We start from the raw sequence: 16,126 nt of genomic DNA, 5'->3' as shown, positions 1-16,126 counted from the left end.
AGTCCTGCTTGGGTTCCCATGGGGTGGCACGTCGTTAGATAAGGTTGGCGTCTGTTGTCACTGTTTGTGGTTTTTAAAAGCCTTTTTTCTCTAAGTGCTTTATCACTATTGCACTGTGGTGTGAGCGCTGCCTGGTCACACTGTTATCCCGTGGGCCCTGGCTCCCGAAGGACGATCCATAGGCACCGAGCCGGTCAGACCTGCTGGGTAAGCACCAGCAATGCCCAGGGTACTGCAGTCCATGGCCTGGTCTGAGTCGGAGAAGCTTGTGATTCCAGCCCAGGAGACGTCAAGGCCCAAGACCTGCCACCTGAGGGATGCACTCAGAGGCCAGGAAACGGACAGAGGGGCAGCCAGCCCTGCAACTGCGACACCCACACCCCACGTGAGGCTGAACTCAACTAGCTACACCAAGGTAGAAACCACCTGGCCTTGTCTCCACTAAGGTTTTACATCCAGAGGGCTCTCATTGTATACAAACACCTCCGATTTTGTAGTGAAGCCATAGCCAGAGTGCAGGGGTTAGGATGTGACAGTATTTGATGGCGACACTACAGATCATGGAATAATGACAGTGCTGGGCATGTTATTCAACTCCTGCTGAGTCAGGTAGGGAGTCCCGAGACAGGCTACACCCGTTTTGTCTCTCGAAGAGGGAGTTACTCACTCAGGCAGGGAGTTGCTGTTTGCCATGGCTGCATGTTATCAAACAGCACTGACTGGATACACACCCAGTCCTCACAGAGGTTTCACTCTGGCTGTGACGGGCTCTCGGCCAATGAATCCCAGAGATGCTGAGTACCTGGGCCTCCCATTGGCTCCAGCCAGAGCACTGGGAGCTCTGCACCTCTCAGGATCAGGTGTCTCCAGAGGGGCTCCTGGAAATGGAGACACCCCAATGAGGGGCCGTGTTTGCAGGCGTCAGTCATAGTGACCCAGAGTCTGCATGGGCCTGAGTGAACACTGGGACGGTTGGGGGCCAATCGCAAACATCTGCCACTGCCAAACCCTCCCACAATGCTCAGCGTGGCCCTTCCTCGAAGCGTGTAGACACCGGTAATGCACAACTCCCGTCCTCCCCAGAACACCGATGCCTGCCCAGCCCCCCTACCTCTCTTAGCACAGTGTGAAAAACAGATCACTTCCCTCTTTGAGATTTTATGTATTTGTGGCCGGGGTCCTACCTCCTGGACTCACATCTTGGAGGTTTGGGACCCCCGAGGTTCACAAACTGGTTTCTGGGAGTCACAACCACCCTGTCTTGCCTTATGGCTCAGTATTGCCAACCGCAAGGATCTCAAATCCTGGGGCAGGCCCCAACGATCATGAGGGTTTTTAAAGATCTTATTGTGCTTTTTGTCTGTCTTTTGATTTAACCCGTCTCTCCACACACGTGGGTGGCCCTCAGTGCTGCCAGCACTCCCACATGTATGCAGGGCTCCTTCCCACAGCCACCTGCCCTTGCCTATCAACTAATTCTGCTCCCCAACCTCCCAATCAACCCTGTTCCCCCAGTCCCCACTTAATTCAGTCCCAGCCCCGATCTTCCCAACTCTTACCTAGTCCCCATCACTCCAGCCTCACCTCCGCTCCTCCTGGGCCTCTTCAGCCCCCTTCCCTCCAGCTAATGCTGGAGAGGGGGTAGAGAGGCGCTGTCCCATCCCCATTGCTCACAGGAGGGGGAGGGAGTGGAGCCCTCTGGGCTGCCAGGCTCTGTGGTCCCTCCTCCCCCATCCCCTCCCATGAGAACGGCTTTGGGTTGCTGAGGGGCTGGGGAGGGAGAGCTCTGATTGGCTGCTCTGCCCCACGAGGCGGGCAGTTAGGGCAGGCAGCCAGTCAGAGGGCTCAAATTTGCTGACAGCCTTGAGCTTCTGGCCCCCCATCAAAATCTCATCATTCGGCAACACTGGACGCGCCAGGCCCCACGATATTCTGGTACTGTCATGGGGGATCCTGAGGTGGAAAAGGTTGAGAACCCATTGCTCTGGCTGGTCCCTGGGGAACTAAGGGTTAACCTCCCCCAGCACAGGAGCTGGGCTGGCACTGGGACTGAGCTATTTTAATCTTTTCTCCTGCTGCCCATCACCATAGCGCCTGGGCACCTTGCATGTATAGCAAGAGCAATAGTCGAGTCTCTCATGGAGGCCCCAGCACCGCTGGGAGGGGCCTTTGAAAGGCTGGGTTCATGTCCTAGGACTAAGCTGAGCTGCTCCATTCACTGCCCAGTGACACTGCAGTCTCCTGACAAACACTGAGCTCTGGAGCAGGCACCTGGCTGACCGTCAAAGTGGGGTCTCTCTGCTGGCTCATCCTGTCAGCCCACCCCACAAAGCACTCTGCAGCGGTAACAAGCCAGTGCCAGCAGCCTGAGGGGGGCCCAATGCCTCAAAAATGAAGTCTCAGATACCAAAGGGACCCCAAGTAACAACAGCATTTATTAAAGAAGAGAGCTTGGAATAAATCCAGACAACCTGAGCCCTCGCTGTTCGATACAAACCCACAGGGTGGGGACCCAATACTGTACTTTATTGCAAATAAGTTAATATAAAGAAATGGTGCCACAGATGCTGTATCTAAACTCAGTCAGCTACCGTAATTAATGGGTTAATTTCTCAGCCTAACACAGAAAGACGCCTGGGCAGTTATAAAAGCCACAGGGTAGTGAGCAATAGGGGGCTGCTGCAGGGACCAGGGAGACAGTAGGACAAGGGGGTTCATGGATGATCTGGAGGGTAAAGCACTCGGGAGACATGGGGGGCAGGTCCTGGCTGGCCACAGGCTCCCTGTGCAAATCACTGGGCTAGACCCACAAAGGGGATTCACACTCAGCAATGTCCAGTGAAGTGCCGGGCAGAATCCCCAGCCCTGGGTTAAGTGCCCAGGCTCCCTGGGCATTGGTGCCTGGGGAGCCCCCTATGGTGAGTGCCCCAGGGGTGCTCTGTGACCCTTTGCTCCCAGTCGTTCGAGTGAGTGTGACTCTATAGCCAGGGGCCACTCCTGCTCCACACCAGGCAGAGCGGGGCGCTGAAGCTGGCTCTCCCACAGCTGGGGGGAGGCTCTACGCACTGGGGCACCCAGAGCCCACTGCCTGAGCTGTTTTGAGCCAGACCCAATCCATTAGCCGTCTCGGAGTCAGGCAGAGGCATGGGGCTTAGGCACCGAGCAGCTCAGCCACTCAGGACTTAGGTGGCCTGGCATATGGCCACCAGCAGAGATTTAGGCAGCTCCTGGGGGTGTGGGGGGATTTGAGGATCTAATTTTTGGACTTGGATGCCTAAACTAGCAGTTAGGCACCTAGATCCGCAAAGGGATCTTGTGCTTAGTCTCTCTGGCTTCAATTCCCGCCCTGTATAATGGTGCTGGTACCTGCCAGGGGCACTGCAAAGTACCCAGATACTGCAGTGGGAAGGGCCTGTAAGTACCTGGGCAGCCAATGTTCAGGGCACCCCAGGTGGCTGAAGCAGGAGGAAGTCTCTGGGGCATGTTTGTACAGGAAGCATATGGCGCACCCTGATAAATGACGTGTGGGAAAAGCCAGGTGCCTGGACACAGATGCCTCAAAGGAAGCAAATGTCAGTTCTGTGTTCGACTGCAGAAGAAAACCAGCCCTCTCATCCCCAGCACCGCATGCAAGCAAAGGCAGCAAATAGTTGGGTCACTCAAGGACTTGGCAACTCCAGTACAACTTCAGAGTTACGAGCTGAGCACACACCTCGTTCAGAACCGGAAGTACGAATCAGGCAGCAGCAGAGACACAAGGGAAAAAGGCCAAAACAGCACAATCCTGTGTTAAATGTAAACTACTAAAAAAATCAATGGAACGTTTAAAAAAACTAACAAGGTACAAAAACTGTTTCTGTGCTTGTTTCATTTAAATTAAGATGGTTAAAAGCAGCATTTTTCTTCTGCACAATAAAGTTTCAAAGCTGTATTAAGTCAAGGTTCAGTTGTAAACTTTTGAAAGAACAACCGTAATGTTTTGTTCAGAGTTACGACCAACCTCCATTCCTGAGGTGTTTGTAAATCTGAGGTTCTACTGTATCGTGATTCCTTGGCCAATGCTCTGTTCACCTCTCCCAGCTGGGCTTGGGGATCGATTGCTGTGGTGGGAATTGGAGGCAGGGTTTGAACCCACGTCGTCTACCACTGACTCCTTGTAGTACTTTGCCCAGTCACTTATTCTCACCAATGCCTGGTGTGTACAGTGGGGTGATATCCCCCAGGCTTCAAGCCACAAGGTCTTAGAAGGCGGGAGCCAGGTAAGTTCAATTGTAAACTGCACTTCCTGCTGGCACAGCTGGGCAGATGGCCTCCTTTGACTTCTCTCTTCAATACAACTGAAGAGAAGGATCTAGAGCCTCGAAAGGGGCAAGGCACGTACCTGTGGGAGAGGTGCAGTGGTTTATGGGTCTGCAGCAAGACTAGCAGCCAATCAAATCCTCCCATTCCCCAATTGCCCAAACACTCTGATCTTGACTGCCCTTGCTGCATTCTCCAGGAGGTGGTGGGGTGCTCGGCAAACCAGCAGCTTCTATGCTGAATCAACAAGAGGACAATTCCCTGGCACTGGACTGAACCATGACACATAATGATGATCCTGCAGGTGTCTCTCTATTAGCAAAGTACCATCACCCCAGCAGCTGCTGCTTTTCTTATCAGCTGCATGACACCTGTGAAGCAAGGACATCTGTCCCTTGGCGCATATCCAGCAGCCGAACCAGTCCTGCTCCAAGCCGGCCCCCCTCCTCTGCTGCAGCCCACACAAACCCACAGGCAGACAGACAGGGGAGTTCTTGGGGGAGGAGGCACCCCACAGTCCAAAGAGAAACGCCTGAGAAGGTGACAACGCCAGAACGAATCCAGTCCTTCCAAATGGCAGTGTCCAAATAACGTGGTCAGGACTGGTGCACCCGGGGTCCTGCCCCCTTGCTAGTCCCCTCCAGGGCAACCAGCTGGCTTCCTGAGTAAGCCCCTGCGCCCAGGCTCACTGCTGCCTCTTCTCACCAGCTGGGCGCGGGGCTCTCTTGGCGAGGGCTTGGCAGCAGGCCCAGACTCTAGACCTGAGTGACGACCTCCCCGTTCTCTGGCACGTAGACCTGCACAGGAGCTCCCTCGGGAGACCGCTTCAGGACGTGGATCTGACACACCTGCATGGGGGTGAAGGAAAGAGCCTGTCAGAGCAGCCATCCCAGCCAGCAAAGCAAGAGCGTGACAACACCAGCCCGTCCTGGCCGCTCACACCCCCGGGGGTCGGCACTATTCCCCACTGCTCATAGGGAGCACAAGCCCGTGGGAGGAAGGGACTGAAAAAAGTCACACATGGAGCCTGTGCAGAGCCAGGCACTCAGCCCCATCTCCTGGGAGTGCCCAGGCCCCTGCCCCCAGCACAGAGCACCCTGCTTTGACATGATCTTACTGCAGCTGCAGACCTGGCCTTTGGTATGTGGATGGGGAGGGGCTGGGTGTGCGTGGAGTGACCCCAGGGATTCCTTGGCCCTCTTGCTAGGCTCACAGGTGACGTGACCCCTCATGCTGCCCACCCTGGGGTGCTCACAGGTGGGTGTGGTGTGCAGGGCCGTGCTCCCCCAGGAGGCGCTCCCAGGGGTGAGGACGGCTGCCAGGCTGCATGTCACTGCAGAGAGCACCTCTCTGGTTCCTGGCAGGGGCGGTAATGGGAGGAATCCAGGCACAAGCCCCAGTCTGCCTGGCGTGGGCCGCTGCCTCTGCTAGAGGCGGAGAGCTGCCCGGGCAGGAGAACAGACGTGGCTCAGGAGAAGGCCTGTCGGACAAGTGTTGCCAGTACCACAGCCCAATGGGATAAACCTGGGCTCGCTACCTGGGCTCTCCAGCCCCTTCCTGTGCTCGCCAAGGGCCTGGGCTTCCCAGAATGCACTGCCAGTGGCAGTCTGCCCTGCTCTGTCCGGGGAACCCCTCTGCAAGGCCTCTCTGCAGCTGCCAGCAGGAGTAACTTGGGCCATGCTGCGAGTGGCTCTTGGGAACTGGATGCGACCAGCAGCACATTCAACCGGCCACGGGAAAGCAGCAACTGGGCAAGATTTGAACTCGGAGGCTTTCCAGCACATCGCCAGCCCCGGGGCCAGCCCGCACAGACCTGGGAGAAACGTGCCAGGGAAGAGCTGGTCCCGCTCGCTGCTGGGGGTCGTGTGGCACAGGAGGGGGCGGGTTCAAACATTAATAAACTCCATTCCCCCACCTGAATAAGCACGCTAAGACTATTCAAATACTATTACATTAACCTCAGAGAGCGGGGGCAGGGCTGCAGCTGGTGTCAATAGGCGGTAGCTCCAGTGGCGTCAGCAGGGCCAGCGCCCCAGCTGGTGTCAATCAGCATTGTCCCACTGGCATCAGTGATGCTGATTTACAACAGTGAGGGCCTGGCCCGCAGGCTACAGTGCTGCCATTCCACATACCACGTGTTACCCGCACTGGGCTGAGCGTGGCCGTTCTGTGAAGAGCGTTTTACACCCTGGCTGATCCCTTTGCAGAAGCTCAGCGGGAGGGAGCTGCTGATGGACGGTGCTGGGCCCCTGGCACAGGCCTGCCCGGAGCAGCAGTGACCAAACGCTGTCACAAGCTGAGAGCTGCTGGGGACCCAAATGCTGGATTTTTGGGGTGTCCAAGCTGGCAGGAGCTGCCCTCGCTGAGAGGGGATCGCTGGGAACTCCCACAGAACAGGCCCTCCCAACAAAGCCCTCACTCCCGATCCGCAGCCCCTGCTATCCCAGCCCTGTGCTCCCCTCACACACAGCTTGGCTGGTGCCCCTCACTCCCAACCCACAGCCCCTGCAATCCCAACCCTGGGCTCCACGCACACACAGCTCTGCTGGTGCCCCTCACTCCCAACCCACAGCCCCTGCAATCCCAGCCCTGGGCTCCCCTCACACCCTGCTCTGCCAATGGGGTTTGTGTGAGGTGGGGAATGAGCCATCCTAGGACAGTGTATGACCCAGGACACGACTGAACCTAGGCCTGTGAAGGAGAAAGGCTGGTACATTCCTTTGCCAGTTCTCCCTTACTTACTGGGCACTGAGAGGTGATGCTCGGTAAGGGGCACCCCAGCTTCTCCGAGTGCCCCAGGCCATAGAGAGTTGAACGCGGAGAGCTGTGCAGTGGTTCCCTTCCCCTAGCACTTTCCCGGGACAGCAGCACCTCCTCGCTCCCCACCCCGTGCCGTGTGCGGGCCCTACCTGAGCCTGCTGCCCGGCGGAGCGCGAGGCGTACAGCTCCCTGCCCGGCGCGTTCCGCACACGGAAGGCCCCCTGCCTGTCCAGCGAGTGGGGCCGCAAGTTCCGCAGCTTGGTGCGCTCATGCCACGACTTCAGCTCCTCTGACACGGCTGACTTGGCGAGGGCCCTGCCGCTGCCCGGGGTGTAGTCCTTGAGGGATGGGGTGCGCATGAGCCGGCTGGGGGCCGGGCCCAGCCAGTGGCAGCGCAGCTGCACCATGTCCTGCTCATAGGGGAATGGAGCTGGGCTGCCAGGCCGCAGGGAAGGGTAGCCCCGGCAGAGCTCCCGCCCAGCCACATACTCAACAGCCGGGAAGTAACTGGGAGGCAGCAGCCGCTTCTGGGGGGTCTGGTAATAGTACGCTGCCTCGGCCGTGGAGCGCGGGCTCCTCAACACCGGCGAGGGCTGCTCTGTGGACGGCGGGGGCACCGGCCTCAGGAAGGAGATGTCAGGGCTGCTGCTGCCGGGCGACGGGGCGTATGTGATGCTGGAGACGTCCGAGTTGCTGTCCTCGGAACTGGAGTGGTAGATGGAGTGGGAGGCCAGGCCAGGTTTGGATGGAGGGAAGCAGTAGTTGGGGACGGTGACCGTGTAGTAGGTGGGACGTCGTCTTGGCAGCACGCTCCTCCCCCGGAGCTCCGCTCGGTCCCGGGACACATCCACCCTGGGGGCAGAAGGAAGCTATTTAGGGGTATTCTAGCACCAGGGGCGAGCGAAGGAATCTCCTGGCCCGGACCCAAACTTCAGGCTGAGAGAAGCACTCTCAGAAATCCAAAGCACAAGTACAAGCAGGGAATGTACAGACACACCAGCACTCCCCACAGACCTCAGTGGAGAATACACCTGAAATCCTTCCAGACGCCCTTAACTCTGCCCACCCTCTGAGCTCCACCCACCCCCTTAGCTCTGCCTACCTTCTTAACCCTGCCCACCATCTTAATCCTGCCCATCCCTTAGCCCCACCCACCCTAACCCTGCCCACTCCTTAGCTCCACCCACCACCTTAGCTGACCCCCACTTCCACCTCCATATCCCCACTAACCAACACTAAACGAGGACATTAATAACATCTAAGCAAATCAAACCCCCCCCAGCAGAATTTTGACCTTGAGAAGGGAGCAGAGCCAGAGGCCCCATGGAGTCCACTAGAGACTTGGCTCTTGCTAGTGATTTTATGTGGCAGGCACCACAGTGATGAGTGTCAGGGTCGGTGCTAAGGTAGCTAGCTAGGAGTTGGTTCTGTTAGAGCAAGGGCAGCTCAGGATGGACGCGCTAATTGGGTTTCACATCCCTGGTTTGCACTCGGGGGAAGACAAATCAGTAGCACCAAAATCAGAAACTCCCCATGAACAGAAACTCTGGGGCTAGGCCCAGGGTCCCTCCCTTGCTGCTCCCATCTCTTCTCATTTGTCTCCCTTCTGGGGGTCTCCCGTCTCACACCCACATTCTATATTTATCCCTCACTCCTTATCATTTCCTACCAGCACTGCCTGGAGGCCTCAACCACTATCATCTGTGCTGCACAGAGACAGCCCTGCCCCAAAGAGCTCACAGGCCAAACAGAAAATGGGTGGGAGGGGAAACTGAGGCATGGGGCAGGGAAGTGACTTGCCTCAGGTCACTCAGCAGGGCAGTGACAGAGGTAGGAACAGAAGCCAGTTCTCCCTGTGCAGTGTCATAGCTGCTAGGCCACACAACGAGAGAGCCCATTGCTGGGCAGTACCTCATGGATTGGGATTGCCCTCTCCTCGCCTGCATCTCTGGGGTCGGCAGCCCACTGGAGCCAGCCTGCCTCCACAAGGCCAAGGTCTGGATGGGCACAAAGTGGTAGGGGGGCGTCTCAGCTGTCCTCTGAGCGGCTGGGCTGCGGGCAGGCGCTGGCACGGGTGTCCCAGCTGGGCTGCTGAGGAGAAGCACAATGAACAGAGACCAGTGCAGGAGAGCTGGAATCCCTCCCCCGCACTGCAACATCTGCATAGCTCCTTCCATGGGAGCAGAGTGGCCCAGGGCCCTGGGGAGACGGGGAATGCGCCCAAACCTCTGCATCAGCACCCTGCTCGTACAGTGACTCTGACCCATTGCAGGGACCCACAGAGCCCCGGGCATGCACCCGCCTGCACGCATCGACGTGTCACTTCCCCAAAAGACGCTAGTGCTGTTAGACGCAGGATCCCGGTTCGCCCCCTGCTGCCAACAACCCACCCAGGGCATCACGTTTCTCAGGGGAGGGGAGGGAGAGCGGGGCAGAAGGGAGAGGAAAAGCGGATGGGAAAGACGATCTCCCGCCCAGCACCCTGGGGAGGATCGAGCAATGGAAGCTGGGGAGGGCATGACCTCCAGGGGAGGGGGAGACACAAGGCCACACGTTAGACTGTCCAGAGCCCCCGGCAATGGCGCAGAACCCAACCGCTTAGGCCAGGACGTGAAGAGCATCAGGCTGGCTGACATCTGACCAGGACACTGGGTTCACTCGTCGGGCAGGGGCCCTGGATTTGCAGTTGCTGCAGGTCTCTGCGCTCTGGCTTCCAGTCTCAGCGGTAGCACCCCACTGCGAGGTTGGGTCTATGCCGGCTTAGAGGGAAGATGCCACCTACAGCCCACCAACACCTGAGGTTCTCCTGCCTTACAAGCCAACTTGTTTCTATGCTTCCTGTGGTCACTGCATCTCTCCAAGGTGATTCCCCCAGCCCCCTGATCAGCAGGGATCCCCAGAGCGGAGATGGGGCGAGAGGTGCCGCCCATGCTCTGTACCTTGGCAGGCTGCAGGACTCAGCCGAGTGCTTCCTGGGCTTCTCGTAGGGCCTGTCGAGGCTGGTCTCCTTCCAGGGGCTGTTCTGGATGGGCGAGCGCTCCAACTCCGGGACTTCGCTCTGCGTGGGTGGCAGCCCCTCACGCTGCTGGGGAGGGGCACAGCGGGTGGGCAGGGCCGGGGAGCTGTGCGGCGTGCCGGGCTGGACTGGCACTGTGAGCTGCTGGACAGCACGATGATTCGGAGCCTGGGTTTCTTCTGAAAGCGAACGAGGGGGGTGAAAGTGGTGCAGGAATCGCGGTGTCTGCCCATCACTTTCCCTCCGGCTCTGCGCTCAGATCCCCCCACAGCAGCCCTGCCTGGCTCACCACACATCAAATGCTTCTGTCTCCAGGGGAACAGAGCAGATAGGCTCATACCCCTTTCCCAACGTCAGACACTGCCCTGCCCGCAGGAAGGGGAAATCCAAACCCTGCTCATGTCTTACCCTCCTCCAGCAGGATGGCATCCGAGAGGGAGCTGTCATCCGAGGCACTCAGCTCTAGGGAGCAATGGGGAAAGAGGGAGAGGTGAGGAAGGGCAGAGATGCTCACTGGGCTCGGCCAGGGACCGTAACACAGATCCCAGTCAGCAGGGATTGTTGGGATTTCAGCAGCACATAGACGCTGCACAAACCCCAAACACAGCCTACAGGAGCGGGGCTTGGGTCTCCTGCTGCTTTGCCTGCGCCCCAGGGGGTGGTTAACTATACATAGCAACAATAAACCTGTCTGTAGTCCCAAGAGCTCCAACCTCTCAGGGGCCCTTACCTACCACTGCAATGCAGCTGCCTCTGTGGTGGAACCGGTGGGGTTTGTACCATCAAAGGAACGTGGGACATTCCCAGGCGGGATCGAGCTGGCGGAGGCATGGAGCACTCTGGTGCTTGAAGGGTTAACTGGCACCATGCAGGACACATGTCCCTACACGTTTCCCCTCCCCCTACTCTCTGCTGAGCTGGGCTTAGCAGCTGCTCCTGCAGGTTTCAGCCCCCATCCCCAGACACGGATCCCCAACCCTTTCAAGAGTTTGGAAATTTTCCCATTTTGAATTGGGACAAAAAGTCAAACTCTTGAAAATATTAGTTAACCAAAAATTGCAAAAGTTTTGGTTGGAGGGACTCAAAACATTTTGTTTTAATTTTAGTCATTTTGAAACATTTCATTTCAGTTTCCACTAGTTTCTCTTTTTCAAATCTTCGTTTTGTCTAATGAGCTTAAATTTTGAGACCAAAAGTCTTTTGGAATTGGAAAACTGGAATTTGTCATTTTGAAAATAGCACAACAAACCATTTCAACAATTTTGAAACATTCCCCCCCCCCCCCGTTTTTCTGAGTCAGGAGATTCGCTGACTCCAAATCGACTCCACGAACGGCTTCACTTGGCACAAATCAGCATTTCTGGATGAACAAACCCTTCCTGCTCTACCCACCACAGCCCAGGGCAGGGGGTGCAGTGGGAGCTCTGGGAGGGGACAGACAGGTTACGCAGGAGAGTGAAAAACGGAGCCAAGGAAGGAAAGTGAAGCCAGAGTGAGGCGGGCAGTTCAGGGTGCTGCCCCCAGGGATAGACACTCAGGCAACTTGGGCCTGATTCTTCTCCCACTCACACTGGTGTCACGCAGGAGTAACTGCATCTGGTCTGATTCCCCTCTCTCAGGCACCGCTGAAGGAAATCAAAGCCCTGTGCTTTTAGCTGGAAGAGGAGACTACCTCTGGAACAGGCTGCTGCAGGAGCCCCAGGAAAGCTGCAGAACCATCAGCTGTTCTTTGGGGAGCTGAGATAAATATAGCTTCGTCTCCTGCTCAAGGAACAAGGAAGTCGGGGAGAGCTCGCCCCCCATGCATGTACCTCCAAGGGGCAGCTGAGCTGTGGGGCCCTGTCCTCTCCTTCCTCAGCAACAGCCATTCCTGAACAACTGCAGAGCTGGGAGACCGGCCCCGACGGACCAGTGAGACCCTCCTCAAGCAAATGGCGTTCTTGGGGGCTACAAGAGATCCTGCCAGAGTGTGAAGCTGTAGCAATCACCCACAGGACAGCCATTCTGGGTGATCAGGGCAGTGCTGGCGTTCCCTGAGTCATGGATGTGACCACCTACCCCCTGGCAGACACGTCCTGCGGCACAGTTAACATGCCAGCCCTCGGGGCAGGACAAACCCTCATGCGGGCTGAGCCACGCAGTGCCAGCCCCAGTCACGTCAAGGCTACAAGCAGGGCCCTTTGCTGCTTGGAGCCAGGCAAGCCAGAGGCAGCTGATTTCTGGGAGAGCAGTGGGGGCTGTGTCAGGGGCTCCCGCTGGATCGTGCCCGCTCTCTCTCGCACTAGGCAGGCTGTGAGGGAGCAGTAGGCTGAGATCTGGCCTGCACACGCAGCTCACCCCCGAGGGCTGTGATGCTGGCCCTGGGCTCCTGCTTGGCTGTCAAGCGACACTCATTGAGGGCATTCTCCAGCTCCTTCAGCTTCTTCTCCTCCTTCAGCACCATGTTCTTCCGCCGCTTCTTGATGTGCTTGCTGATGTTCTCTTCCCGGTAGAGGCGAAGCGTGGCCGCGGCAATCTGCAGTTGCAGGGCCAGGTCTCTCTCCAGCGTGCTCAGCGGGTCCTAGGTGGGAAGAGAACACAAGCCATGGAACGGAGCAGGGGAGCTGCCCTCTGCCACAGGGCACTTGGGGCTAGGAGGAACCACGTCCAGCTAGGCCTTCGCTCAGGGGAAACCTCAGCCTTCGGGAGAAGAGCAAGGCCTGGCTACCTGGACCCAGCAGAGGCAGCCTGGGACCCCGGCTCCTTGTGAGGCGCTGATCACAGAGAGTTTGTGCAGACGTGTCTGAGGTACCGACCTGGCCCAACTGCTGCAGTAACTGAGCGCTCCCAGTCTCATGCACTGACATCCCCCCATGCACACTACGGCAGAAGGGCTCAGGGCCCAGCTTCCCAGGCACTTCAAGGAGCTATGAGGATCCAGGCCAGAGAGACTAAGGGAGTCCAGGGCAGAGCAGGGATTTGAACCCAGGTCTCCTATGTCGGTGCCCTGACCACTGGGCCAGGCTTCCTCTCAAAGGGGCCCTTCTGCCTTAACACCTTGGGATGGTCTCTGAGCTGTCTCCAGCCTTGTCTGTTCCGTTGTGAACCACATCTGGGGCTGGGGGCATCGCTGGACAGATCAGAATCCACCCTGGCCCCAGGGAAGTCCAGATCCTGGGTGCACCCCTGGCTAGTGCCCCCCAAGGCAGCCATACGGAGTCTAAGCTGGTTCCCCGCCCTGCGCTCTCCCTCCATGGGCCCACAGGGCTGGGAGCACTGCACATGCGGCACGCTCAGCCCCAGCTAGCAGGGAGTCCCAGGAATGATTCAGACTCTGGAGAGAGCCCCACCTGCTCCCCGGCGGAGGGACGGCTGCACGCTGGGCTCCTGGCTCCCGTCGTGTCTCCTGAGGCTCTGAGGCAGATGCCGAACAGGCTGGTTCCCAAGATTGGAGTCAAGTGAGAGGAAACGTGCTCCCACCTCTCCCTCCCTGGAGAGGGAGCAGCTCCCCACCCCCGCAGCACCGCCCTAGGCACTGGGTCATTATCTTGGGGTGTGGGCTGGCAGAGGAGGCCGAGGCAGATGTACCAGGAGGTGGAGAGTTTGGACTGTTAACAAACTCTTGCACAAATCAAGCATCAATGGACTCCGCCCTTTGATGGAGCCATGCCCTTTCCCCTCCCACTCCCTGCTGGCCTGAGCATCAAAGCCTCAGCATCTTTGGGCTTCCTCACAAGAACTGGGACATCTCAGTGCTAGACTGTCCTCCCTTGGAGACGGCCAGGGACAGACAGAGCTGGCTGGGACAGGCATCCGGGTCATTTTCAGTACCAATGGGATGGGGCAGCCTGGAGACTCTGTTGATCTACCGGGCGGGTCTGGCATGGCATTCGTCACCTCACTACTGCCTCCCCATGACCCAGAAGGGCCTCCTCGCTGTTTGGCCTCCGCACTGAGAAAGCCAGCAAGGGGCCAGTGCTGTGCTGTGGACCGACCAAGCAGAGCCCACCAGACAGGGCCTGTGGGGTGCTGGGGACTGTGAAACTGTCCTGAGACCCTCCAAACTCATTTCACACAAGCCACCATGCAGTGGTGGCTGTGACCCATCTGTGCCCTGCCTAACAGCAGGGAGAGATCTCCAGGCTCCAGCAGGCTCCTTACCACTCCTCGCGAGATGATTGTCTTCTCGTCCAGTTTGAATGCGGTGCCGATCCTCCGCCGCACTTTGGGGGGCCTGTCCCCCTGCTTCAGGGGGTACTCCTGCGGCAGCATGCCCGTGAGCTCCTGGGGGAGGGGCAGGGACAGACATCAGCCTCCAGGGTGGCACAGGGCATCACCGGGGAAGAAGGGATCACACACGGCACGTCTTTTCCACCAGAGATGGGTGAGGCACTGGGGCGCACTAGGGAGTGTGTCCTGCGTAGGAGTGTGCCCCCCCTACACACACGTGGCACTGGGGGAGTGATGCCCTGGAGGAGCAGGCCCTGGAGGAGTGGGCACTACAGCCAACACGCATGTGGCCCTGGCACATTGTTACCTTTGCACTAGCTGACTGGCACTGCCATGTATTCCCCGTCCTCCTGGGATAGCCTAGACACCAGAGCAGCCATGGGCCCAAGCTAATCCCTCAATACCAGGGCTAGGGTTTGCCCGAGCCATCTGGCCTGGCCACGGCAGCCTGCGATCAAGGCCCAGGGGTTGCCAGCCCTCCAGGACTGGCCTGAAGTCTCCAGGAATTAATATTAATCTTTAATTAAAGATAACGTCTTGTCATGAAACCTCCAGGAATACATCCAACCAAAACTGGCAGCCCTAGATAGAAGCCGAGGCTTTGGGCTAGCTGGGGAGCCCCCTCCGCCACACGCAGGGATTCCCGAGTTCCAGGAAAGCCACCAGGTTCCTCTCCGAACGAGAGGTGGCTGAACAATCTCCATCCAGCCAACCCGCCGCCAGGCCCAGCCCACGAGATCCCCCCAGCGACCACGCCCATGTCCCCAGCCAGGCCTAGGGCTCCTTACCGCCTCGCGCAGACACAGCTTCCTCAGCTCCGCCAGACAGGCCTCCAGCCGCGCTGCCAGCTCCTGCTGCTGCTTGCGCACCGCCTGGGTCAGGTCCTTCAGTGGAGACACGGGGCTGTCTGGGCCTGCGGGGGACGAGACCAGGAGTCCCAATTCAGCAGCCAGCGGGGAGACGCAGGGCCGGCCCTGAGCACAGACTGGGGCCACTTGGGGCCTTGGATTCTAAGGTGCCTGGAGCTTGGGCACCATATCTTGTGCCATCTCTGCAGCCCATTCCCTTCCCCACCCCACTCCGAGCTGGTTTCTCCCCCTGCTGGCTGGGGCCCTTTCATTCACACCGGTCACCTTGGCTGGGGGCACTGCCCCTTTCCAGTATGAGAGTGGCAGCCTCCGTGCCATGCACAGGACTGGGCACCAGGAAATCCATGGCTCTACTCCGGTCACCGACTGCCCCGTGGCCTCGGACAAGTCACTGCTCCTCTCTGTGCCTCAGTTTCCCCTTCTGAATAGCAGCACAAACCAACCTGCTGCTGGAGCCGTTGTGAAGATTTAACTAAACAAGTGGATTCACTGCACGTTGTTATGCCACTCTCTACAGCTGGCTCAAGGGCATCCCAGGATGCTAGACCCTGTGCCAAAAAAAGCCCAGAGACAGCCCTGCCCCACAGAGCGCCCCATCTCGGCTCCGGAGGGATCGAGTGTGCTCAGGTTCTGCTCACTTCACGTTAGCAACTGGTAGGTGTTGGCCGATCTGGCTGCCGAGCCCACCCAGTGTCACTGATCTGGCTGAGGAATTACTCGGGGTCTGGAATTTCCCATCTAAATGGGTTTTTTCAATGCCAAATTGAAATTTTCTGCAGGAAAAATTTTGATTTTGCCAAAACGTGTTGATTTTCTATTGGGGAAATCCAAATGGGAGCTTTGGGTCTGGGCTGGGCCAGCCCAGCAGAGAGGCTCTGGTTTGTCAAACCCAGGTTTCATTCCGAGTCAGTTTTACACTCATCTGTCCACCAGCACTCGTGCCCCCACTGTCCTCTAGGGACTGGGCTCGTGG

At 58.1% G+C, this 16,126-nt stretch overlaps 1 protein-coding gene across 6 annotated transcripts in view; it reads right to left on the bottom strand.

Moving 5' to 3' along the window:
* Positions 1–3,970: 3,970 nt before the first annotated feature.
* INAVA (innate immunity activator) overlaps positions 3,971–16,126 on the bottom strand; it is a 34,097-nt gene continuing 21,941 nt past the window's right edge. For 3 of the 6 annotated variants that reach the window (XM_034767816.1, XM_034767817.1, XM_034767812.1), the window contains exons 3-10: positions 15,073–15,197; positions 14,216–14,338; positions 12,413–12,635; positions 10,484–10,537; positions 9,999–10,254; positions 8,971–9,150; positions 7,209–7,911; positions 3,971–5,147 (exon numbers count right to left, since the gene is read on the bottom strand). In XM_034767816.1, the coding sequence (XP_034623707.1) occupies positions 5,055–5,147; positions 7,209–7,911; positions 8,971–9,150; positions 9,999–10,254; positions 10,484–10,537; positions 12,413–12,635; positions 14,216–14,338; positions 15,073–15,197 (1,757 nt within the window). In that variant the 3' untranslated portion in view covers positions 3,971–5,054. The remainder of the gene's footprint in view (positions 5,148–7,208; positions 7,912–8,970; positions 9,151–9,998; positions 10,255–10,483; positions 10,538–12,412; positions 12,636–14,215; positions 14,339–15,072; positions 15,198–16,126) is intronic. The other 3 variants (XR_004645417.1, XM_034767814.1, XM_034767815.1) reach the window with 3 other exon arrangements.

This window comes from Trachemys scripta, chromosome 4, assembly GCF_013100865.1.
Source record: "Trachemys scripta elegans isolate TJP31775 chromosome 4, CAS_Tse_1.0, whole genome shotgun sequence".
NCBI lineage: Eukaryota > Metazoa > Chordata > Testudines > Emydidae > Trachemys > Trachemys scripta.
The sequence above is the reverse complement of the archived record's forward strand: the minus strand, read 5'-3'. Positions and strand labels throughout refer to the sequence as shown.